At 46.2% G+C, this 23495-nt stretch overlaps 5 protein-coding genes across 7 annotated transcripts; 2 read left to right on the top strand and 3 right to left on the bottom strand.

Moving 5' to 3' along the window:
* Nucleotides 1–356: 356 nt before the first annotated feature.
* Nucleotides 357–2037, top strand: LOC6613139 (phosphoglycerate kinase). The gene is made up of 3 exons (XM_002037584.2): nucleotides 357–598; nucleotides 663–1607; nucleotides 1666–2037. Exons 1-3 carry the CDS (start codon nucleotides 537–539, stop codon nucleotides 1904–1906), a joined length of 1248 nt encoding a protein of 415 aa, XP_002037620.1. The 5' UTR covers nucleotides 357–536; the 3' UTR covers nucleotides 1907–2037.
* LOC6613138 (pre-mRNA-splicing factor CWC25 homolog) lies at nucleotides 1972–3835 on the bottom strand. The gene is made up of 3 exons (XM_002037583.2): nucleotides 3721–3835; nucleotides 3443–3665; nucleotides 1972–3380 (listed from the first exon to the last, which is right to left on the bottom strand). The coding sequence occupies exons 1-3, from the start codon at nucleotides 3736–3738 to the stop codon at nucleotides 2035–2037; spliced, it is 1587 nt and encodes a 528-aa protein (XP_002037619.1). The 5' UTR covers nucleotides 3739–3835; the 3' UTR covers nucleotides 1972–2034.
* A 72-nt stretch (nucleotides 3836–3907) lies between these two features.
* Nucleotides 3908–5502, top strand: LOC6613137 (phosphoglycerate kinase). The gene is made up of 3 exons (XM_002037582.2): nucleotides 3908–4146; nucleotides 4197–4305; nucleotides 4372–5502. The coding sequence occupies exons 1-3, from the start codon at nucleotides 3989–3991 to the stop codon at nucleotides 5449–5451; spliced, it is 1347 nt and encodes a 448-aa protein (XP_002037618.1). The 5' UTR covers nucleotides 3908–3988; the 3' UTR covers nucleotides 5452–5502.
* A 24-nt stretch (nucleotides 5503–5526) lies between these two features.
* On the bottom strand, nucleotides 5527–8835 carry LOC6613136 (hepatocyte growth factor-regulated tyrosine kinase substrate). The gene is made up of 5 exons (XM_002037581.2): nucleotides 8681–8835; nucleotides 8420–8504; nucleotides 8097–8361; nucleotides 7388–7762; nucleotides 5527–7313 (listed from the first exon to the last, which is right to left on the bottom strand). The coding sequence occupies exons 1-5, from the start codon at nucleotides 8709–8711 to the stop codon at nucleotides 5826–5828; spliced, it is 2244 nt and encodes a 747-aa protein (XP_002037617.1). The 5' UTR covers nucleotides 8712–8835; the 3' UTR covers nucleotides 5527–5825.
* A 224-nt stretch (nucleotides 8836–9059) lies between these two features.
* LOC6613135 (ATP-binding cassette sub-family G member 1) lies at nucleotides 9060–22986 on the bottom strand. Of its 3 annotated transcripts, none has more exons than XM_032719219.1 (11): nucleotides 22903–22986; nucleotides 22293–22401; nucleotides 11507–11796; nucleotides 11270–11415; nucleotides 10937–11175; nucleotides 10469–10776; nucleotides 10237–10405; nucleotides 10074–10174; nucleotides 9846–10001; nucleotides 9575–9783; nucleotides 9060–9512 (listed from the first exon to the last, which is right to left on the bottom strand). In XM_032719219.1, exons 1-11 carry the CDS (start codon nucleotides 22909–22911, stop codon nucleotides 9374–9376), a joined length of 1875 nt encoding a protein of 624 aa, XP_032575110.1. In that variant the 5' UTR covers nucleotides 22912–22986; the 3' UTR covers nucleotides 9060–9373. The 3 variants fall into 3 exon arrangements, with proteins under 3 accessions (XP_032575110.1, XP_032575179.1, XP_002037616.1); XM_032719288.1 differs by lacking the exons at nucleotides 22293–22401; nucleotides 22903–22986 and adding exons at nucleotides 12363–12628; nucleotides 18174–18392; XM_002037580.2 differs by lacking the exons at nucleotides 22293–22401; nucleotides 22903–22986 and adding exons at nucleotides 12363–12628; nucleotides 18088–18177.
* Nucleotides 22987–23495: the final 509 nt, after the last annotated feature.

The raw sequence follows: 23495 nt of genomic DNA, 5'->3' as shown, positions 1-23495 counted from the left end.
GATCAATTGTATGATCTTATCAAGATGTTCAGAAAAAATTATCATATTAAATTTTAGCATTTTCTGCTTATCTATGAAAAATATGAAAATAATGATATTTTCAAGAATAGATTTTTAAATTTTAGAATTGTATGACCCCTTTTCGACACCCTTGGAATGGATGCTTCACAGCACTATGCTGACAGCACTTACCAACACTATTTGGGCGCCAAATACAGAGTTGCATTTGGAGAGTACATCTTTTATCCAACTTTCGAACGATAATACAACCCGCTACCAAATTCGGACCCCAAAATGGGAGTATACCCATCTGGATCCTGCGCATGGCACCTACCAAGCGTTGGAAAACCGCCTGCCACGGATTGCCGCCCTGGAAGTGGAGATGCAACCCTAGCAGTTCGCCGACAAAATGACCTTGCGCTGACATTGCCGCACAGCAGTTGAGGACGAAGAAGATTCGCGGAATCAGTGGTATCGCAATCCGGAGTTTGCTAGCACGCACAGCAAGTATCCAGAAAATCCAGAAAAATTCCAAGATGGCCTTCAATAAGCTGAGCATCGAGAACCTGGACTTGGCGGGCAAGCGGGTGTTGATGCGGTAATCCAAAGCCAATCCTCGCGTGAAATTCAGTTGCATAAACATTGTCCGTGCTTCTTTTCAGCGTCGATTTCAATGTGCCCATCAAGGAGGGCAAGATCACCAGCAACCAGAGGATCGTCGCCGCCTTGGATAGTGTCAAGTTGGCCCTGTCCAAGAAAGCCAAATCGGTGGTGTTGATGTCCCACTTGGGTCGTCCCGATGGCAACAAGAACATCAAGTACACCCTGGCACCCGTGGCCGCTGAGCTGAAGACCCTTCTCGGCCAGGATGTGATCTTCCTGAGCGACTGCGTCGGCAGCGAAGTGGAGGCCGCCTGCAAGGACCCCGCACCGGGATCCGTTATTCTGCTGGAGAACGTCCGCTTCTACGTGGAGGAGGAGGGCAAGGGCTTGGACGCCAGCGGTGGCAAGGTCAAGGCCGATCCCGCCAAGGTCAAGGAGTTCCGTGACAGCCTGGCCAAGCTGGGCGATGTCTATGTCAACGACGCCTTTGGCACTGCGCATCGCGCCCACAGTTCCATGATGGGCGATGGCTTCGAGCAGCGCGCAGCTGGTCTGTTGCTGAACAAGGAGCTGAAGTACTTCTCGCAGGCCCTGGACAAGCCACCAAATCCCTTCCTGGCAATTCTCGGTGGCGCCAAGGTGGCCGACAAGATCCAGCTGATTGAGAACCTTCTGGACAAGGTCAACGAGATGATCATCGGCGGCGGCATGGCCTTCACCTTCCTGAAGGTTCTCAACAACATGAAGATCGGCGGTTCCCTGTTCGACGAGGAGGGCTCCAAGATCGTCGAGAAACTGGTGGAGAAGGCCAAGAAGAACAACGTGCAGTTGCATCTGCCAGTGGACTTCGTCTGCGGTGACAAGTTCGCCGAGAACGCTGCCGTCAGCGAGGCCACCGTGGAGGCCGGAATTCCCGATGGACACATGGGTCTGGATGTGGGTCCCAAGACCCGCGAGCTATTCGCGGCGCCCATTGCTCGCGCCAAGCTGATCGTGTGGAACGGGTAGGTGACACACTGAAGATCCTTTTAAAGATTTCCTATAATGGTGCTCCCATTTTAGACCCCCCGGTGTCTTTGAGTTCCCCAACTTCGCCAACGGCACCAAGTCCATCATGGACGGCGTGGTGGCCGCCACCAAGAACGGCACCGTCTCCATCATCGGCGGCGGCGACACTGCCTCTTGCTGCGCCAAGTGGAACACGGAGGCACTCGTCTCGCACGTCTCCACCGGAGGCGGCGCCTCCCTGGAGCTCCTGGAGGGCAAGACACTGCCAGGCGTGGCTGCATTGTCCAGCGCCTAAGCGTACATATATACGGTATATTAATGTTAATCGCATCGTTTATCTTGTAAGCACAAACCACGACGTTAAAGTGTTGAATCTATTTGTTGCGGAACCATATAATGCATACGAAATAAAGGAATCCTAGTTTATTTGCGGGCAAAGTTGCTATCCATTGAGGAGGCGGTGCGCTGTATGTTGTTGAGATTGGCCCGGATGCGATCGCCAATGGAGTTGTGGTTGGCAATGGCCTTCTTTACCTCCTTGTTAATGAACTCCTTGTCGAAGTCACGTTCGCGGTTTTGGGCCTCCTCGCGCGCGTAGGCTTCTCGGTGCTTGCGAACCACCTGGCTGCGATCCGCTTCCCTCCAAGTGGCGTTGTCCATCATTTCGCGCAGACGGGCTTCTCGGTCGGCTTCGCTTAACTTTGGCTTGCCGGTGGGACGGCTGGGAGGCGGTCTTTCAGTAATCCTTCGATTGACATCTCTTTTGAAACTTCGGCTCCTGCTGCGTTTCGATCTGGAGCGCTCTTCGGGCGTCCTACTACTGCGTTTCTCGCGATGCTTTGAAGTGTCTTTGCTTTGATGTCTTGCTTTTCTGTCCTCGGGGCTCCTGGTTCTTCTCGCTAAGGGACTTCTGCTCCTGCTTCTCCGCCTTTCCCTTCTCTCTTCTGGACTCCATTGCCTCCTCCTTTGTTCGGGACTTCTACTATGTCGCTTTTTTCTGTCCCGCGGGCTTCTGCTCCTGCATCTTTCCCTGTGATTTCTGTCCTCTGAGCTGTGGCTTCTCTTGTGCTTTCTCCTTGGCTGTGGTTCCCTAGACCTTTGCCTTCTTGGCTTTTCTTCTTCGTCACTACTTTCATCACTGCTATCGCTGCTTTTCTTCTTCTTAGATTTCTTGCTCTTTTTCTTCTTGGTGGCCATGTCTAATTGATTCGAAATGGTGCGGTACTTGGCGTCCAGCAGCTTGTCCAGTTTAAGGTCACCTTGGTCTCCCTTGAGTTTGCTCACTTGGCGGGCCAATTTTCTGTCCAAGTCATCGTCGCTATCATTGCTCTCGCTGTCACTACTCTCATCATCGCTGGATCGTCTGTTCTTCTTCTTCTTTTTGGATTTCTTGGACTTTTTGCTCTTCTTGTTCTTCTTCTTTCCCTGGGCGGTCTTTTGTTCCTGTTCAGTCTTGAGAATGCGATGGATTTCCTTCAGCTTGACGGGGTTCTCAAGCAGCTTTCGACGGGATTCCATCTCGCGCTGCTTGATGAGCATCAGGGGATCCTCGAGGGTCTTGCGCTGTATGTCCACCTGTTCGTTCGACTGCACATTGCGGTAGGTCCGGATAGAGAAGGGCACACAGTCGTGCTCCACATGGTTGATCGTCTGCTTGAGACCCACTGTGTTCTGCTCCTTGCGGCTCTCCTCCGCTTGCAGGGTCTCAAAGGATTTGTCGATCTTCCGGCCCAAGAGGTACTCCTCGCGGTTGATCAGCTCTGTGCTGTCTGGAGCAAGATAAATATGTATAGATAATGTGTTTTATTAGAGTTTCACATTGATGACTCACTTTTGTACATCCACTCCAGTTTGGCCTCGCCAGCGGCTCCGCCATTATTGCTCAGCACACCGGAACTTTCGCCCAACCGCCTCAGCTCCTCCCTGTCCCGCTCCTCGTTGATCTCCTTGCGCAGATCCTGCAGCTTGCGCTCCTCCATCTTCGCTTGCTCCTCCGCCTTCCAAACGCGCTCCTGGTTTTTCATCGTGTGCGGATGCCATGATTTCTTCAGATTCTGAGGGAAAAACCAATGGTTATTAACGGATAATCAGTTGGGAGACAGTACTTACTAGATCTCCGCCACCCATTTTGGGTTTGGTTTGGGTTTTAACAGCAAAACAAACAAATTACAAGCAATTCTAGATTTTCCCTCCTTTTCTATTGTTTTCAGCAAAATCATATGTTCGCCCGGGTTGCCAGATCGTGGTGAAGTAATTTAACTTGGTGTTGCCATAGGACTTGATTTTTCTTCTAGTTTTTCGAAAATTATTGAAAATAGTTAATGACCCCCTCATTGTGCATTGGATTTTCAGTCAAAAACATTTAAATTTATTTAATATGCTTCCTATGCGGCAGAGCTTATACCAACGGGCTCAATCTCGATTCACAAATTTAAAGTTTCAACGATTTTTTAGCAAAGACGATTGCAATGGAAAGCAAGTAAAGAAGTTGAGCTTAAAAAATGTAGATGTGGCTGGAAAAAGGGTTTTTATGAGGTGAGTATCCTTGAGAGATACGTGTGTGTGATCTATAACTTTATTTTTAGAGTGGACTTTAATGTACCCATGAAAGATGGTAAAATAACCAACAACCAAAGAATAGTTTCCGCACTTCCCACTATTAAATATGCCTTGGAAAAGAAATGTAAGTCCCTGGTGAGTTCATATATCTTCTTTCTATTCCTAAAAAGTATAGAATGAATAACTTAATTTTTTGTCTAGGTTTTGGCATCCCACTTGGGACGTCCTGATGGCAAGAAGAACAAAAAGTTTAGCCTGGAACCGGTGGCCAAGGAGCTGGAAAGTGTGCTGGGCAAGCCTGTCCAATTCCTGGACGACTGCGTGGGTGATAACACCCTGAAAGCTTTGAAAGATCCCTCCGACGGCACTGTGGTCCTGCTGGAGAATCTTCGTTTCTATGCCGAGGAGACGGGCAGCAGCAAGGACGAGAACAAGAAGAAGGTCAAGGCAGATCCCGAGAAGGTCAAGGAATTCCGAGCCAAGTTGGCGCAACTGGGCGAGATATATGTGAACGATGCCTTTGGAACAGCACATCGAGCGCATAGTTCCATGATGGGCGATGGCTACAAGGTGCGAGCGGCTGGCTTCCTGCTGGATAAGGAGCTGGAGTACTTTGCCAAGGTTCTCCACGATCCGGCCAAGCCCTTCTTGGCCATTCTGGGTGGCGCCAAGATAGCCGACAAAATTCCGCTGATAACGAACCTCCTGAACAATGTGACGGCCATGATCATATCCGGTGGCATGGCCTTCACCTTCCTCAAAGTGCTCAATGGCATGGAGATTGGAAAGTCCCTCTTCGATGAGAAGGGATCCGAGTTGGTCAACGACATAGTCTGCAAGGCGAAGGAGAAGGACGTGAACATACTATTTCCAATTGACTTCGTCATAGCCAACAAGATCGACAAGCAGCCGGTTAAAGTGGAACATGTGGATGCCACACAGGGCATACCGGGGGATATGATGGGTATGGACCATGGCCAGGCATCTAGTGAGATGTTTGCTGGCGCAATTTGTGCGTCCCAAACCATCGTGTGGAACGGACCGCCGGGCTTGTTCGAAAACGAGCTGTTCTCCAAGGGCACCGAGTCCATGCTGGAGGCAGTAATCGGGGCCACTAACAGAGGAGCCACCACAATCGTCGGTGGTGGGGATACCGCCACCGCCTGCTTGAAGTTCGGAGGCGCCGACAAGGTGTCGCATGTATCCACCGGTGGAGGAGCCTCCCTGGAGTTGCTGGAGGGTAAGATCCTGCCAGGAGTGGCTGCCCTTTCGGATGCCTAAACGCACAACTTTACAATGGTTGTTCTACTTAAATGTACATGTATCTTAAATTCATTTTTGACAATTACAAAGTTATAAATACAAATACAAAGTTATGTTTATTGTGGAATAACATTAGTCGGTTAAAACGTGATAAAAGAGCGGGCCTCGACTTGAACAGATCTCGTGCAGCATTTTTCAACTGTCTTTTTGCCTCCATAAATTTTGTCTAAACTTAAAATTTAGCATGTTCCTTTCGCGCAACAAAAACTTTTGAAGTAGTAACTAATAACCGCGTTCAACTAAACAAAACATACATTTTTGGCCTAAGAACCACACGAGAACGGTTTGACCCAGCCCTGAAGGGCAATACAAATGGAATAACATATCTTGGATTAATCGAAGCTAATCAGTTCCGCCGTAGCCGGCTCCTCAGCTTTAACGGATGCGGGTCCCGGTTCGTTTTGCGGCGGAGCAGGTGCAGCAGCCACCGCTTGGACTTGATTGTTGGCGATTTCGGTGATTGGAGGTGCCGGTGCTGCTGGAGGAGCCTGGTGCTGCTGCAGCATCACGTGACCCATTTGGGGTTGTGGCTGGGGCTGCTGAACAGGGAGTGGCTGAGGCTGCTGACCAGGAATCTGCTGTGGCTGCTGACCAGGGATCTGTTGAGGCTGCGGTTGGAATGGCATTTGAGGAGGCTGGGCGATCGAATGCTGCTGCGGGACTTGCGGCTGCTGGAGGATAGCAGCAGGATTGTTGGCAAACTGATTTTCGGGCATGGGCGGCATCATCTGGGGATTTCCAGGTGGCGCGGGCTGTTGCATTAATCCGCCGGGCTGTAGATTCGGCGGCATTGGCTGCTGCATTGCCGGATTGTACATGCCCGGCGGAATGGCCTGGAACTGGCCATGTCCGTTGGGAGCCGGGGCAGGACCCTGAGGTAAATAGCCGGGCACACCGGCAGCATAGGGATTATAGACGTTGTTAAGCTGATGCGAGGGCGATCCGTGTTGCGGCACAGTCGATGGCGGCATGTAGGGGAAAGGTGGAGCCGACTGGCCCATCAAATACTGCGCCTTCTGCTGCTCTTGGCGCAGCTGCATCTCGCGCTCCTGCTCCTGGATGCGCTGCAGTGCCAACTGTCGTTGATATTGCAGATACTCCTGCTTCTTCTTGCGCATTATGTCCAGCTTCTGGGCCATCTGCATCTGCCGCTGACGTTCCTGCTCCTCGGCGATCCTGCGCAGCTTCTCCACGTGCTCCTGACGCAGCTGGTCCAGCGCAGCCCGCGAGTCCTTGATCTGGGTGAGCTTGTCCTGCAGCTGCTCGTACCACATGCGCTTGTCGTCCATCTCCTTGATGTACGACAACTGCTGGGAGTGCAACGAGGTCAGGGTCATGAAGAGGGTCTGCACAGAGGAGTCGTTGGAGATGCTGCGGCCGCGACTCGAGTTCGACTTCATGCGGTTCACAAAGATCTCCACCTGCGTGCGCATATTGGCGGCAAACTCATCGATCTGCACTTCATCCGCACTCTTGGCCTGCAGGGGCATGATCTGCTGGGGCTGCGGAGTTGGAGGCATGGGGCTCGGTGCCGAGGGACTTGCCATGGAGGACGATTCGCTGATCTTGCGCTGCTCCCAGTAGCTGCGGTTCAAGTACTTGGCCAGCTCCGGATTGGTAGCCTCCTCCGGCTGCTGGTGGTACTCCTTGGGCTCTGGCGGTGCCTCCGGACTGGGAGACCTTTGCTGCATGCGATAGGCAGCGGCTGGCAGGGATTGCAGCTTGGGCTTCTGTTGCTCCGCTTCCGATTGACTGAGGGCCAGGGCCAGCTGCAGTTCCTCCTCCTCCTTGAGTTCCTGCTCGGTCTTGCGTGCTGGTGTCTAAAAGGAATATGGTTTGGCCATTAAACGGCTGTTCTGTTTCGATAAGATAGCTGTTTTCCAGAGTGACTCACCTGCACCTGCTGCGCCAAAGTGCTGTTCAGATACTCAGCCGGTAGCTCGCTGTCCGCCGGACGTGGTCCGGACTTGGCACCGCCACTGCCGCTCGTCGGGCGCTGGAGTGCAGCGAAGCAGCCGTCGCACACACGCACCTCCTTTTCGATGCCATACTTGGGCAGCGGACACTGCTTGGCCGTGCACTGGCCACAGAAGACCTGGCCGCAGTTCCGGCAGTGGTGCTTTCGGTTGGTGAAGGTGAACTCCACGCGACAGCGATGGCATACCCTGCCATCTGCCCAGTTGGGCGCCGTGTCCGCCGTGAACATGGCATCTGCCTCCCGAAGTTCAGGGAACGTGTGCCCCTTCGCCTTCAGGATGGTCATGGTGTCCTGCAGAGAATGCAATTGTTAGCAATGGTAGGTGTAGTTGGGTGGAGTGAGTCTACAGGGGATTCCTCCTCAATGCTTAGTTCCTCCTCGGAGCTCATTTCTATTCAACTGATGACATTTCAATGGGTTTTGCTCAGCAGCAAACAGTTGTTCTCTACTAATTAAATTAATGGCAAAGCACAGGTGCGGATTTTGAACTAAGTGTGCTGGGGTGATGCAAAGTGTTATTTTCAATGCAAAAGAGAACCTACATTCTACTATAGTACGTTTCTATAGCCTAAAAGCGCTTGAATCTCATAGTAAAAAGCCCATTAGATGGAGCACCCAATCCTACCTTGATGGCCTGGTACTTGTCCGAGGAGCGGAAGGCGTTGGCCCAGGTCTGCACCAGCTCCAGCATCTTCTGGCGCACGTTCTCGTGGGGCGTGGACTCGAGGAAGCTGCTGAACATCTCGCAGTTCTCCTTGGTGAACACCTCCTCGTGAACGGGTGCGCCGCAGTTCTTGACGATGCTCTCGAGGACCAGGAGGGAATAGCAGGAGGAGTGCGGATTGGGCGAGTTCATCTTCTTCTTGATGGCGGCGAAGGCATTCTTGGGGCTGCAAATCGAAGGTTTTTGATTAAAATGACAAATCTGGGGAATCCCCCAAAACTTACGTGACATCTTTCTGGTTGATTTCATCGCAAATCAGGAGAATTGAGGGCCAGTCGGGCTCCAAACGCAAGTGACTGGTGGCATTTTCTGGGAGTGGAGCATGCGTAATTGTTAGACCTTTGTGTGTTTATCACAATCTCCAATTGCTTTGGAGTTCAATCGCCTTTTTATTGTTACTTCTTAAATTCTTGTTCTTTTTTTTTTGTTTTTCGATGAGTCATTTTTGCTCATTGGCTTAATTCCTTGACTTGGGTATTTCTTACCTAAGTTTTTGTCGAAACTTGATCGAAACATGTTTTCTGTGCTGTTATACTGCCTCTCGTCGTTGGTTTTCTATTGTTATTCGACTAAAATTAAGAAAGCTTATTATTGTTTTGCAAGCAAAGAAATTTTCTGCAATGCGCTAGTGCTGCCACATCAATGAAATTAACATACCCTTACAGTGCTGCCAGATGACGAAAAGCAAGGGCAACGCAAGTAAGAGCAGCACTACTTGACTGACGTAACGTTTAACGTAAAGTTTACACTATAACGTTTTGAATTTTCGTAACGGACTTTTAAATATTTGAAAAGTGTTATTAAAGAGACATTAACCCCAGAATGGAATCGCATTTAGTGCCATAGAAATTCATGCGCAACTCATTTGCTTAAACTTCTTGTTTATTTCGTTTGTTCATACAGGTCTCGCTTACAATTAGGTTAACTAGATAAATAACTACACGTACATATATAAAGGTTAGTTATCCATACATAAACAGTATAAAAACTATGATTCGCTATGCTTAGAGGTTGCCGCAACAGTTGGCACTCACATATTGCAATGGTCCGTTGCATTTGTTAAAGTATCACACGCCGGTATATAAAAGATTGGGTTTACTTGCAGCTAAGCGATATACATACATAAGTAACATAAAATCACATTCGATTCAAATTAAGCCGAATACTAAAAGCCCCCCTCAGTTCGTCTTGATCTTGTGCTTCAGCGTAAAGTAGGCCAGAACCTTGAATATCGCTATTTGCATGAGGATCATGAGGATGTTGTACCCAAAGTCGCCGCCCTCCATACCAAATTGTCGCAGCACAGTCACAGCGTTCCTAATCGAGTCAATAATAAATGAGTACTTTGAATATTTGCAGCTTGCACAGGATGCACTCACTTGAAGTGGCAATAGAACTCCGTGGGCGGGCAGATCAACTGGCCACGCTGGTTGCCGTACAGCGAGATCACCATGTTCTCGAGGGCGTAGCGAAGTGGCGATATATAGGCCATGAACCTCATGGCAGCCGGAATGTGATTCAGCAGGATGAGGAAGCCGGAGAACATCAGCATACACGACGTCGAAACGGCGCCAACGAAAGTTCCATTCTGCCAATGAAGTTTGTGGTGACAAAGGATTCTAGCACTTGGTTAAAGAGCTCTCAACTTACCACTGGATTCAGCACGGTGCCCAGGAAGACGCCCAGACCATCCGCACAGATCGTGACCACCACCGCACTTAGCAGATACTTAACAAATCGATCCATCTCCACGGGCTGATCCGTCATCAGATATCCTATCGTTATATACACCGTCGAGAAGATGATCTGAAAAGGGAGTGAGAATATATGAGTACGTGTGGATAGGCTTTCCAGGAATCCAAAGGATTGTACACTCACATGGACTGGAGTGGATGTGATGATGGTGGCAAGGTAATAGGTGCGCAGCTTGTACCAGTTGTTGAAGGTCTCCTTCCTGATGATCTCTATTTCGGCGGGATCTGTAACACGCATCGTATTATAGAAAGAGGCACATAGTATGCGCTCCCCCATCCCGACTTACATCTCAATATGCCCGGCATAATGGTGGTGTACCAGAGATATACGCAATGGATCATGATCATGCCGACGTTGGAAATTTGCTTGGTGGCATTGCTGCCCGAATCGCCGAAGAACAAGCCAATCAAAATGGAACAGAGCACGTGAATGCCCAGCTTCAGGTAGGTCAGAGTCTGGAAAGGGTGTTTAAATACTTAATAAGGGCTTAAATTGTGGTAAGAGCCAAGCTAACTCACCCAATCCCTGAAGAACTGAAGGTGACAGCGGCCGATGAGCAGCCACAGTCGCATGTATTCCGTGGGCGGATAGGTGTGCTTGGTCAGATCCTTCGAGGACTCCATGTTCTGGATCTCGATCTTCTGCACCTGCACCTGGACCTGCCCCGGTGACTGAGATTCGTTGAACTTGGCCACCTGCGTCTCGCTAGGCGCATCGGCATCCTCGCCCTGCATCAACTGCTGATCGTATCTCCAGCGTATGTCCTTGGCCGCTTCCGCCAGAGCCTCCGTCTGATCGCCGTAGTCCCCGTTCGCGCATTCCAGCACTGAAATGATTAACACCTTTAATGACACGCCCTTTTCCCGCTCACCAGCTTGGGTATTGAACGGGTTCAATTAGGATGGTGCCGCATTAAATGCCAATTAATGGGATCCCAAGTGAGTTGCCGAAAGGGAAGGGCGCCCCGTTTGGCAGCAGCTACTCACGGAAGTCGGCGGGATTGTGGTAGGGCGGGCACTCCAGGCCCACGCTGCTGAGAAACATGACCGTGTTCTGGGGCGTGCCCTGGTAGGTGCATCGACCCGCGCTGAGCACGTACACCAGGTTGAAGAGATTGTAGATGTTGGTCGACGGCTGGTGGATGGTGCACACGATGGTCCGTCCCTCGTTGGCCAGGCCGCGCAGCAGCTGGATGGTGTCGAAGGAGGAGGAGCTGTCCAAGCCGCTGTGGGTGATTCAAGGTCGGAATGTGTCAATTTTGGAATCTGATCGGAGCGCAACTGGTTTCGAGGACCACAATGGAACTCGCTCTCACTCACGTTGTGGGCTCGTCTAAAAATAGCACAGCTGGATTGTCTATCAGCTCTAGGGCGATGGACAGGCGCTTCTTCTGGCCGCCACTCAGGTTGGAGCACTTCGTCTGCCGCGTCTTCGTCAGCTTCAGCGAGTTCAGCAGATAGTCGATCTGTAAATCACAAGTCAATTAGTGTGCACTCAAAAAAAAGAAGGGAATTTAGATTTGCATGCTCCTAAAGTTAATTGCTTGGGTTTCCTACCAGAGTTCGCTTTTCCTTGAGACTGACGCACTGGTTGGAGATTTTAAGTGTGGCCGCCATCAGCATGGTCTCCTCCACGGTGAAGTAGGGAAAGAAGTGATCGTCCTGCATTATGTAGCCGCACAGCTTGCGCGCCTTCCCGATCTCGATCTTCCCGCTGACGCCGGATTTCGTCAGACCGGTGAGGATGTTCATAAGACTAGATTTGCCCGCCCCCGAGGGGCCCATAATGGCGGTCAGTTCGCCCGACTTGAACGTACCCTTGATGCCCTTCAGCACCGACTTCTTCTCTGTGAATATAAATCAAATGGATGGCAAACATAAGTGATTAGTTAATTGTTGCAATATAATGTGAGTCAATACTAGCTACTATATTTTAGTTGATTGCTGGTTGGGGTTTGTGTTAAAACCTTTATGCTATTCGGTTTGTGTAACTTTCAGTTAACCAGCTAGCAATAAGGTTAACAGGCTAAAAACGCTCATTAAAAGTGCATACATCGTAAAGCAGAAGCGTATGCTTCGTATTATTTCGGATGGGTCAATCCAAAAAACGATGGCCTGTTCCACTTGGGAACTCGTGCGCGATCTTTGCATGTGCCCCATTTGCGGCAATCGTCTGCTCTATTGAGACTAGATTATCAAGGAGTAACACCTGTGCTCCGGGATCTTTTCTTCCGGCACACTTTCGGTGCTAATAGAGATAGTCAATTTCCACTTGGAGCTAATGGAGTGCACTGGGAGAAATGAAGTGGCACTATGAGATTTGAACTATATGATTTGAAATAAAAGATCCTCCAATGAAATACCCGTCTCACTTCCGATTTGAGACACATTTTTGGCCTTTTTGTGCACTTACCTTGCTTTTTGGGTACGTTGACCTGGTAGACGAGATCTTCGAAGTGAATGTCGATGCCGTAGACATTCTTCAATAACTTGCTGCTATCCATTTTGTGTGTACTCTTGGTGTTCCACCGTGCTGTTTACAAAACGTTTAAGCGTTTGAACGCTGATTTATTTCGGAACCTTATCGGAATATATTTATTGGCTCTGCTCGCTCGCCCTGCACATTATTTACACATATCAAATTCGGCGAAGAGCACTCTGGAATCGTTCTCGAAGTGGCTGCGCGCAGGAAAACAAACAACAGTATTATAATGGATTGCCAGCCATCTGGTTGGTCCAGCTTTCCAGTTGCAATGTGTGTTGTTGCGGGAATCGGAAATTATATCAAAACGAGTGACCTCAAGGCTCGTGGATTTTCGTAACGAAAACTGGCGAACCGTTTCTTAAGTTTTCTACACTTTGAACTCAGTATGCGGGCTCTGAATTTTCCTTGCGGAAAAGCTAGCATGGGAAAATCACGTTGAAAAACTAACAAGCGATCTGCGCATGCGCCCCCGTTGGCAGACAGCTGATAACTGCGGAAGAACTCGCCGCCGACTGAAAAGGTGGGAAGCTCTGCCGCTGCTCAGTCGCTGCTCTGTCGCTGCCTCTGCCGGCGTCAGCCAGAGCAAAGCACTAAAACAAAAACAATATATAAAAATTATAATCAGGCAGCGCAAAGCACACTCGCATATCAAATCGAAAATTAAAAAAAAAACAACTCAGCCCGCAATGGAAAACGCGCTGGAAGTCAACAATCGCAAAGGAGCCGGCAGAATGGCATTAAATTTCAAGTTTAAACTTTAGTAAGTCATGTTTTTTTTTAGCTTTTGGGCCGTCGAGAACAACGCACAAGGTGCCAATTCCAAGCCATTCAGCCATTAACTCACACCTGCGTGGAAAGCAATAATTATGAAAAAATAATAATAATACAAAAAAATACGCTATAGAGCGAACGGCCTTGTTCGAAACCAGAACATCTAACACAAAAAATCAACTAAAAATTAATGTGCGAAATACTATTCTTGTGATTTCTCCAAGCTCAGTTGTAAACAAAAGTTGGAGAGTGTGGGAGAATTGGGCGCAGACTAGGCGAATTCCCAATCACCTTTTCTGCTAATGGCTTGTGGAGATTTCCACTCGTTACTTTTCGCAGGCGCAAGAATGTACATATAATAGTTGGCGAAAATTCCAGATTTGATTTAAATATGCATCTCGCACTTCTCCGCTGGCCGCTTTCAAAGAACTTCCGCAAATTATTCAATTAGTCATGGAACACGTAGTTCAATTCCAGGGAAAACACCCGCTACGTGACTTTCAGTTTCACTAGTAATATGCCCGCCAAATACCCATTACACCTACTAATGATCTCGGGAAATTCGCTCCATGGAACACTTGCCCTACGCTTGACTTTAGGGAATGGCTGTAACTTGTTGGCATGCAAATGGTGTAAACTGGAATGATCACCACTTTCTGGGGAATATTGCTTGGCGGTGCTGACTCAGCGGGCTGAGGGCATCGATATGCCTCAGTTTTGCGGGCTAGGGGATCACAATTACCGCAACAAGTAGACAGAACCGATTGCCAAACCGCCAAAAAACTAGCAGCGAAAATTGCGAAACAGATAATTACGAAATTACATGAAAAAGCGTTGAAAATGGTGGAAAACAGAACGTTGCGGCGGTCAGTTCTTAGAATAGAAATGAAAACTGGTTTGGCGACAAACTTGGAAAAGTGAAACTGAATAGAGTTGTAAGAGGTGTGAAAGAGCGAGAGAGGAAGCAAACCTACTACAGTGAGCACCCGATATAAACTGAGCCATTTGTCAAGGCATCAGCTTATGTTTAATTACTTATATAATATTGTAAGACAACCTTCATGACAACATCAGTTTCCGAAACCATTTACACTGCCCCATGTAATTCTGCTCTCTGCAGAGTAATTAAAACCAGCAACCTTAAAATAATTGCTCTGCATTAAGGCCAAGCAATTTTCATAATTTTGTAGTAAAAAATCGAGTGACCACTGTAATTGCCGGCTGACTTTATGGCTTTTGTTCTCACTCCGCAGTTGTCGAATCTTGCGCCACTGACCATTGAATTGCTCCTTTGAATGGACACCAGTTCGTCTCGAATTGGGGCTTTAGAACTTGATTACGTGACCGTTGAATTGATGGCTCAAGATTTCTTACGCCACTTGGCTGCACACAAAAAACCTTCGCGCAGCAAACAACGGCGGGCACGGAAGCGGCAAATAATTATAGTATAGTGTATTTCATATACGAAATGAGGTTATCATTATGATCCAGCACTACTTATGGGCGGCAGTCAGCTGTCCCGGGCTCCCATGGTTATCTATTCGCTTGGGCAAAATAATGTCAATTACTAATAGCTGTCCTACCTTCGCCATTGAAACCTCTGCTGACCCGCGGCTCGATAAAATTACAAATGCAGGCGACTATCATCGGCCGGACGGCAATAACAAATAATAACAACAATAATAATAATAATAACAACAATAACAACGCAGGTTGAAACACCGACATGTCTTGGGAAGGCACACACTTGTGCCTCGGAACTCTGGAATGCCACTTGCTATCAATTAAAATAAATTGTAATAACATTGCCTTTGACTTTTCCACATTCGAATTGAGTCATTCTGGTCGAATCTCCCCGAAACTCTGCCATTTGAAAAATGTGTGTATGGTTATATGGGAAGTTTTTTACTGGGGAACATAAAGCAATCCTATGGATAAGCTGAGAAGTGGGAAAATTTGATAGAGGAGCTTGTTTGTTGGGAAAGGTCTATGGAAATTATACTGGTCAGTTGTTAAGTAGTTAAGATTCAATGGCACTTCATGCAATATATTAGATTATTGCAGTAGACAGATAGATTCCATTCCTAACTTCTTATCCATTTGGGAACATGACTCATCCTATGATACTCCCACTTTTCAATTTGCGATCCGATCTACAAGTGTTTTGGTTCCGGGTGCTAGGGCTAGGAAAAACAGATGCCTGGCATAGTAATACGTTCTAATCTTGGTCTTGCATAAACAAAACAAATCGTATAAACAAACCGGCAAGTGCTGAAAGAGAAACACCCTGCCTGCCCATCAATCCCAATCCGTCGGATGGGAAAAGTTCCCGCACGTGTGTGTGCGGCAATGATGAAGATGATCATCATCGCTTGTGCAATCCGAGGATATTGGTATTGCGGCACTCAAGTAACATAAATAATCGCATAACCCGATGCTATAACCGTCTACTATTCTGCTATCAACCCTTTGTGATTTAGCAGTCGGGCAAAAAGTTTTGCATTCAATTAGCCGCTATTGCGCTTACGTAACGGCCAAATGCAAATATATAGTAGCTCATTCATGCGGCGATCTCGACACGCCGTTTACACTGAGAAGACACACTCGGCACTTGGGCAATTATCTATGCATCGGCTGTCAAAACTTCAGGAAGGGTGTCAAGTTCTGTCAGCGGATTTAGCAATTTAGCAATACCTTTTGAAAGCTGGCTAAAAATTCCAAAGTATGGACAATGAACCCCATTTCTGGCGCAATAATTGCCAATATTGCTGAGCCAGTACAGTAGCAATCGACTAACAAGGTCTCTGGCAAAGTGCTTACCACAATATTTTGCGGTCTTTCTTTTAATTTATTGAAATTAACAACTAAACTGCATGTGGCTCTATAATTATGGCAACAATGTTGTAAGCCACTGCAGTAATTGGCCATGATTTGAAGTTGTAACCGCTTACAACAGTTAATCACTTCCTAGATCTTAAGAGATTAGGTATGTAAATTAGCCCAGTCTGCAAGCAAGGTCTCTTACTTTACATAAGACTATGATAGTGCCGTTTAAAGGCTGCAACAATGTATCGAATTGACCCCAGCTGATAGCTCCTCCTTCTATAGTCTTGACTTCTTCTTCGATGGAAGAGTGCAAAAAATTCAACTGCCCCACATAGATAGAGCTTTTGGAAAAACAAACTTTTATTCCCCCGAAGTGATAACAGCGAGAAATCCAACACAATTATGCGCATGAAGAGAGAAGAATACAACTGACAGACACTAAGTGACGCTCATTCATGCTTTTATAGTCCGAAAATAGAATTCTTCTGTCGCCCCGCTGAAGATTTCAAGCCACTTGGGGCGCATTCTCTCACCCGTACAACGCACACACACATATGCGACTATATAGCCAAGAGATATAACGAATAAAGTGGCGGCAAGGTTACACCAAATCAAATTATGCTCTGGGCTACATTCTTGCCTCGCGATCATCTATTCCACTGATTAGAGGAATCCGAATCCGAATCCGAATCCGAACTCAAGGCCAACTGGGCTGGAAACAGAAGCTCGGATTGGATCGGATCGGACTTCCATTTCCTTGGTGCAGTTGCTCCGACCGACCGATAAGTCCTTTGTTTGCCCCAATAGATGATAAGGAGGGTCAGCCTTTTGCACAGCCGCACCCTCACGCCCCCCGAAGCACGCACACATATATGCTCTGTGTGTCATGTGCACTGGGAGAAAAAACGGCAGAGTTTAAACTCAAATATTCGTACTCAAGCAAAGGACTTCTCAAGCTTTGCAGCTCGCTCACAATGGGCTAGCCTTGATCTATAATTGAACTACTATAGATGCCAATTATTTACCTACTAATTTCCAAAATTACAACCTAATAAAATATTAATAAAAGACAAAAACGAAGCCAATTTCTTTGCTGTTTCTTTCTCTGCATGGGAAATGACTGACTTTGTTTGCACTTGTGTTTAGATTGGGGCGCGAACTTGAAGCCCCATGCAAAGCGGTGGGTATTGCATTACAAATTGTACTTTTCCACACCAGCACCATCACCATCACCATCGCTAGCACCATCACCACAACCATCACGAGGAGCACCCGCAATAAGAGCCGCCCCAACCCCAACCGAGTGGAGCCTGCCGCCTGGCCCACATTCTGCGGTGCGGTGGTGACAATGGCATCGTCGTGTCCGCGAGGGTGGGGCCATCTTGGCATTGGTTCCATTCCGTTCTGGCCATGTCCGTTCGCACTGGTGACGGGCGACGGGTGATATCATCATCACAATTTGGCAGGGCATAATCGCTGACTAATAAAATGCAAATAAATACTCCAGTTTATTTGATCAAGACGCCGCGGCGAACAAGTCCAAACATTTGGTCATTAAAACCCGAACGACATACGGGGCGTATGCGTACTACTGACGTGCGTTAATTGCGTAGCCGACACGGAGGCCCTGTGCAAGATTCTCCACACAGAAAGAGACCAAAAACCACTCTCCGAGTGGCGAACTTTGATCCGAGAAGAATCGGCCGAGTATAAATTGTTATGCCTCATTTGTTGATGTGTGTCTGCGGTCTATTTTCTGTATGATTTCATTACAATTAGAATAAGACCTAGAAAGCGAGGCGAAGGCCCCGAAAAGCGGGACACAGAAAACCGGGGAACGTGCCAAAAAAAAAAATAAAAAATAAAAAAAAGGGGTAGAATGGGAAATAGAACACAGCTGGAAATTAAAGCTATTCCCCAACGGAGTTCAGAAAGGTGTGCATTTTCGATTTCGAAACGATTTTTGTGGCATAAATTTGAATAGATGGATGCCAGGTTTTCCGTTCGATTTGCGTGCGTATTTAAAATTTTTCTCCTTCTATTTCTGCTGACTCACACAAATTGAACTGGCTAATAGGAATGGGGAACATAGGATCTCGCGATCACAATGCTTTTTTTGCGATTTTCCAACACGAAACACACCAAAAAACACAGCTGGCACTCGATTGTTGTTGACCGGCGAATGAAACGATTTTATTTATAATTTCGGAAAATATGCAAACTTCTTGATTTGTAACACGCGCGCAGAAGAACCGAGACCATATACCATGTATATCTCTGGCCAAGAATATATATATATGCTATATATGCTTCTTAGCTCGGACGTGGACAAAACGCTTCCGAATCGCTCGAATTGCGACGCGAGACTGAGGCGACTTTCAGACAGCGACTGGCTAAGTACAACGCTGGGCCGCTCGACTAGTTTGCCTTTTCCAAGTGCTTGCCGGCGTCAGCGCGGCCGTAGATACATGCGCCACTGTATCGCGCCGAGCAGGGCCCACTGTACCTAGTGTTATTAATAAAAGCGGTCGCTCGGAGCTTCTTCGAGCCGCGGCCCCATTGTTTATGATATCCCGCGTGATTTGTGCGGCGAGTCGAATTCGATTCTCAGTATTCTACGAGTTTGGGACAATGTGCAAAATGCACATGTCGCATTCGCCAAATGCTCTGATTAATTAAAGTTCAATCTATATGCTGCTTTTTATATATTAATTACACAAAAATTATAATTTATTTGTTAAGAGTTTTAATTAAAGTATACAATCAGATGTTCTGACATTTCATTTCGTTCCGCAAGTCATAGAGTTGCAGCTTTATCTGGCAGCCAGCCGATCTATTATATTTCCTTTTCAAGTTTGATGTTGTCCATGCAACACACGGTCTGTAATTTTGTGCTTAGCGCTGATTATATAATCAGTGATAATGTGACACAGAAGGTCAGAGTTAACCAGCCATTTGAAATGGGGAATTGCTCGTTTGGCCGGCCTGACATTTGAGAACTTGTACAGCTTGAACTTGAATATGTTTTTTGAGGTAGCTTAGTCGGATTATCGCCTTTCTATTATATGTAGAGGTGCCCTATCAAAATACAAATATAGCCGGGCAAAGTCCGTCCTCCTGACGATGCCTCCAATGCATTTGCAGTTTGATAAGGCGGACAAAAAGTGCAAGCGCATGCTGAGGAAGGGATTAGGTGATTAATATTGCAAGACAGCCCTAGAGTGGATTGAAAAATTCAACAAATTAACTCGAAACTAATTTGTTCACACCTCTAGTACGCGAATGGTAATTGCCAATGCAGTGGATTAATAATAGACAATTACTCGTGAGTATCGTAAAAGCTGTCTATGGGAATTCCGACTTGGCGGCTTTAAACTCCATGGGTATTTGCGTCGTCACCCAGTAAATGTCATTCGGCATATGGCAATTGCCGCCCCTCCGATTAGCCTTTTAATTAGGCGATCTTATCGGGCTGAAAAAAGGGTTACATATCTCTGGATTCGTCATGAAATACGACCCCATATTTGTTATTTGCACTTCAATAATAATGGACGCAATAGAAAGAGATACTCGTGCTTGTTGATTGTTATCGATGTGCTACATTACAGCCCATACTGTGCGTTTCACGACCATAAGCCCTTCATAAATACCACCAAATGAGATTCAGCTGCACTGATAAGCCTAATTTCTAATTGGCCATTAAGCGGGGCCACACTATTTATATTCGATGATCTATCTATCTATCTATAAATTCCTGCGATGCACTATTAGATTAATATTGAGCTTGCTGCATGTTGTGTGTACCTGTTTATTGATTGGCTTATCAAATTAATTCTGCTGAGCAAATGAAACCCTTGATTATGGCTTTATTTAGTAATCCAAAGGCAATAATACAAATATTTGCGACTATTGAATGCTTTGTGGGCAATCTGTACTTTTGAAAAATATGCAACTGATGGGCAAAGTTTTCCACTTCCGCTGAGTCGCTTGTAAAGGTACAAATAACAAATAGTAATTGATTGAAATTCAATAATGAGTGATTTTTTGTAATCGTATCAACTGCATTGCATTTATTCACTTACCTAAAACGTAATAGTATGCACTCGCTAATCGATTGGAATCGCTCAGATAGCCTTATTAATTAATTGTTAACCCATAAATATTATTGTTCTGATTACCATTTTGATTGATGGACCAAAATGTATGAGTGTGTGTGTGTGGGTTATACAAATGAATACGATTGAGCTTAGATCTGGTTGTGAAAGTTCTAACTTCCACGAATTTTTTCATTTTTTGGGATAAACCTGTTGCCGCTGGAGGGTTCTAAAAACAAGAGTCTGTTCGCGGTCTAGACAGCCTGCGTATAGAGTATCTTTGTATCTACGGATGTGTATTGGCTTAGATGGGGGTCTGTAGTGCGGCGTTATCAACGAAAGGCAGCCACAAATCGGCGGCGAAGTCAGCGGCTCCGTCGGCAGCATTTGCCTGCGTGCTTTGAGCCGACATGCGATCGCGATCGCGTTTGACATTGACATTGAAATCGAACATCGTACGCTGCGAGTGAGTGGCGCACACAAACACGCTGCGAATACAAAAAACAAGCAAGCAGCTACATCGAAACAAAAAACAACAGCAGCAGCAACACCAGAAGCAGCCACCAAAAAAGAGCTGTAAAAATAAACAAGTTGGTAGCAGTGGCATTTGCAGTGGCAACTTGGCCAGCAAAAACCGCAATATCAAGAGCAAACAAAGCCGAAACATGAGAAGTTGCAACAGCAGCGCGCAGATCAGTAAACAAACCTGCAACATTAGCAGATACAACTGCAACATGTGTGCTTTAAATGCCACAAGCAGCTACAATCCACTACTACTGGCGGTCTAACTTCATCATCTTCCCCCATTGACAAAAAGCGTGTACAACATTTGGAAACGACAACAACCGGCTGGCCTTCTTAGCCCACAAAAATCGGAATTAAGCAAATATAGCAGCTACGAAGTCCAGCAGCAAATGCGAAGCATAAAAGCTGAGCGCCAAAAAAAGCTCGATGGGAATGTCGCTGACCCCGCCAAGATCCCCCAACCCCCACAAAGCCCCTCTATGTGCCCACATACATATATGGGTATCTATATCTATCTATATATTGGCCAGAAGTCGACGCTTTTGGGAGGCCTTTGGGGGTATTGTTGGTTGTTGCTGGGTTTGGGCCTGTTTCGATTGGGGGTGTGGGGGTCTGAGAGGGTGCAGCGACACGGTTGAGTGAACCCAGCGCACCTTAGATAAATTTCAATGAACTGCATCCTATAAAAGCAAACGGTTCGGGGATGCCAGTTAATGAATCGAAAGTTATGCCCAAGGCTCGTCAATTATCTGTTATCGGTTATGGGATGTGATTCACAGCAAAATAAGTTGAATAACATTTGATTTGATCTACGAGCCAGAAGTATTTGAAAAACAAACATGGAACAGTAGGCGGTTAAGATAAACTACTTAAATAACGCTTAGTCGGAACACGTTTAAGCGTTAAGATCGGTGTTATAAAGAATGAGTGTTTTTTATTTTTACAAGCAAGCCAAGTGCTCATAATAAATTGAATTATCGATGTCCGTAAAGCGTCGATCAGGAAACTTGACTGCTGCCCAGCCATTTGATTGTTATATTTGAAGCAGAAGTATCGAGGAGTCCATAACTCGAGTTTTTTTATAGACGTGACGTAGAGAGTTGTCATGGCCAGCCAGTTTGTGGGAAACGGGTTTTGCGAATTTTAGAATTTGATTGTGCGTCTCCAAGTTGTTATGCTTCCAGCCGGGCACTTTCTTTTCCAGCTTTATATGTGCTTAACCCTTGAACTTTGCTCATAATTCGCTTTAATAAAGTATCTTGTATCTTCGATTAGCCCATAAAATTCTTAGTTGGCCCCTATGATTTTGTAATTGGTAGTTTGGTAGCGCAGCCAATTAGGCACATTAAGATTTATCACTTAACTCTGGGCGAGTCAACAAGCACTTATCGGAATTTGAATCAATTGTGATTGGAATAAGATCAGAGTTTGATGAATGCATTACGTGTATCTAATTGCAATTTTATTGACTACATCGAACTGCAAGTCAGTCTGAAAGATCTGACTGCAGTTTGAGTGATTTTCAATAGGTGTAAGTATGAATTCAATACGATTTGCATGGCAGTCACGGCGATATGCAAATAGCCAGCTTCAACTATTAGCCACTATTATCCAATTTCTGAATGAATCGAAGTGCACTCACCTCTATCTTTGCCCACTTCGACGCGATAATAGAGATCCTCGAAGACGATATTAAAGGGGCTGGAAGTGGCGAAGCCAGTCATTGTCCTCAATTCGAGTTCCTGAGTTAACTTAAAAAAAAAGCCCATTAATGCTGGTGCGATATTAAATGAATGCTATCAGCCATAAGCTAATAATTAAAGACCTTCGTTGGTGTGTAAAAATTATATCATAGCCCGTAAAGATTTTAATTGGGCCTCGCTGGCACACAATTTAAGCTAAAAAACGAAGTGACTTAATGCCGGGTATTAAGGAGATCCACAACGCCCACGACTTAATTCGCTTCACGTGTGGCTACTTAATCATTGCCAGAAAGTTTTGTTTGGCAGATCGAAGCAGCCCTAGGGTTGCAAATTATAGGCGATGTCGCGCTTTACCTACCCGGATATGATAGCAAATTGATAGATGCACACATATTGATTTCAGGGTTAAGGTTCAGTCGTGACTTGCCTTTGGAGCTGTGATAACAAAGTTACCCAAGAAGAACATAAGTGGGGAATTTCACCCATTAAAACATAGCTATTTTTAGTCCCATTCCGGTATTAATACTAATATAATATTGTTTTATTCACCTTTTCCATTACAAATGGTATCGTTAGCTTCCGTTCGATTTGACGTGCCACGCGCAACTGATGTGACAGATTCGAGTTTGCGAAAAGTTGTTATCAAAATGAATGATGTTGAGGCAATCGAGTTTAATTACACGCTGTTCTTGAAGCGGGCTTGCATTTGAGGCAAACTCCGGTTCGTTCAAGTTCGATAAAAATTATATAATTGCCTGTTGAAAAATCGTTATTTGCGGCACCCCATTAGATATAATCGATGCATTTTAAACTTAATTTGACGTTTTAGAACAGCTTTTTTGATTTAATACATTTTTCATTTGAGCAGCTGATCTATTTTCGTGTGTATAAAAGTAATTAAATGTTACCTTGCTGCTATAGTTAAGCTAGACTAACTAATTAAGATAACTGTTGCTCGTTTAATATAGTCTGAGCTTAATATGACTTAATATGCATGGTAGATCAATAGTCATAGGGCACATCGATCATCGATAGTCTATTTTACATGCAAACTTAACACATTTCCACTCTGATTAACGCCTCTAACGTATTCATACTTATCCCTTCTGTTCGCCGTGTAATTTTCATGTTAACAAATTGAA

Source organism: Drosophila sechellia, chromosome 2L (assembly GCF_004382195.2).
Source record: "Drosophila sechellia strain sech25 chromosome 2L, ASM438219v1, whole genome shotgun sequence".
NCBI classification, from domain to species: Eukaryota; Metazoa; Arthropoda; class Insecta; order Diptera; family Drosophilidae; genus Drosophila; species Drosophila sechellia.
This window is presented reverse-complemented; position numbering and strand designations above follow the sequence as displayed.

Bases quoted from the DNA above. Each gene is read 5' to 3' on its own strand.
- LOC6613137 (XM_002037582.2), top strand. From the start codon at position 3,989: ATGCTTCCTATGCGGCAGAGCTTATACCAACGGGCTCAATCTCGATTC. The intron at 4,147-4,196 runs GTGAGTATCCTT...CTTTATTTTTAG, and splicing joins GGAAAAAGGGTTTTTATGAG to AGTGGACTTTAATGTACCCA. The intron at 4,306-4,371 runs GTGAGTTCATAT...TTTTTTGTCTAG, and splicing joins AAAAGAAATGTAAGTCCCTG to GTTTTGGCATCCCACTTGGG.
- LOC6613138 (XM_002037583.2), bottom strand. The intron at 3,381-3,442 runs GTGAGTCATCAA...ATCTTGCTCCAG, and splicing joins ACTGGAGTGGATGTACAAAA to ACAGCACAGAGCTGATCAAC.
- LOC6613139 (XM_002037584.2), top strand. From the start codon at position 537: ATGGCCTTCAATAAGCTGAGCATCGAGAACCTGGACTTGGCGGGCAAG. The intron at 599-662 runs GTAATCCAAAGC...GCTTCTTTTCAG, and splicing joins GGCAAGCGGGTGTTGATGCG to CGTCGATTTCAATGTGCCCA. The intron at 1,608-1,665 runs GTAGGTGACACA...CTCCCATTTTAG, and splicing joins AAGCTGATCGTGTGGAACGG to ACCCCCCGGTGTCTTTGAGT.
- LOC6613135 (XM_032719219.1), bottom strand. The intron at 11,797-22,292 runs GTGAGTGCACTT...TTATATTCACAG, and splicing joins CGAAGTGGGCAAAGATAGAG to AGAAGAAGTCGGTGCTGAAG. The intron at 10,777-10,936 runs GTGAGTAGCTGC...TAATCATTTCAG, and splicing joins CCACAATCCCGCCGACTTCC to TGCTGGAATGCGCGAACGGG.
- LOC6613136 (XM_002037581.2), bottom strand. From the start codon at position 8,711: ATGTTTCGATCAAGTTTCGACAAAAACTTAG. The intron at 8,505-8,680 runs GTAAGAAATACC...CTCCACTCCCAG, and splicing joins AAGTTTCGACAAAAACTTAG to AAAATGCCACCAGTCACTTG. The intron at 7,763-8,096 runs GTAGGATTGGGT...CATTCTCTGCAG, and splicing joins ACAAGTACCAGGCCATCAAG to GACACCATGACCATCCTGAA.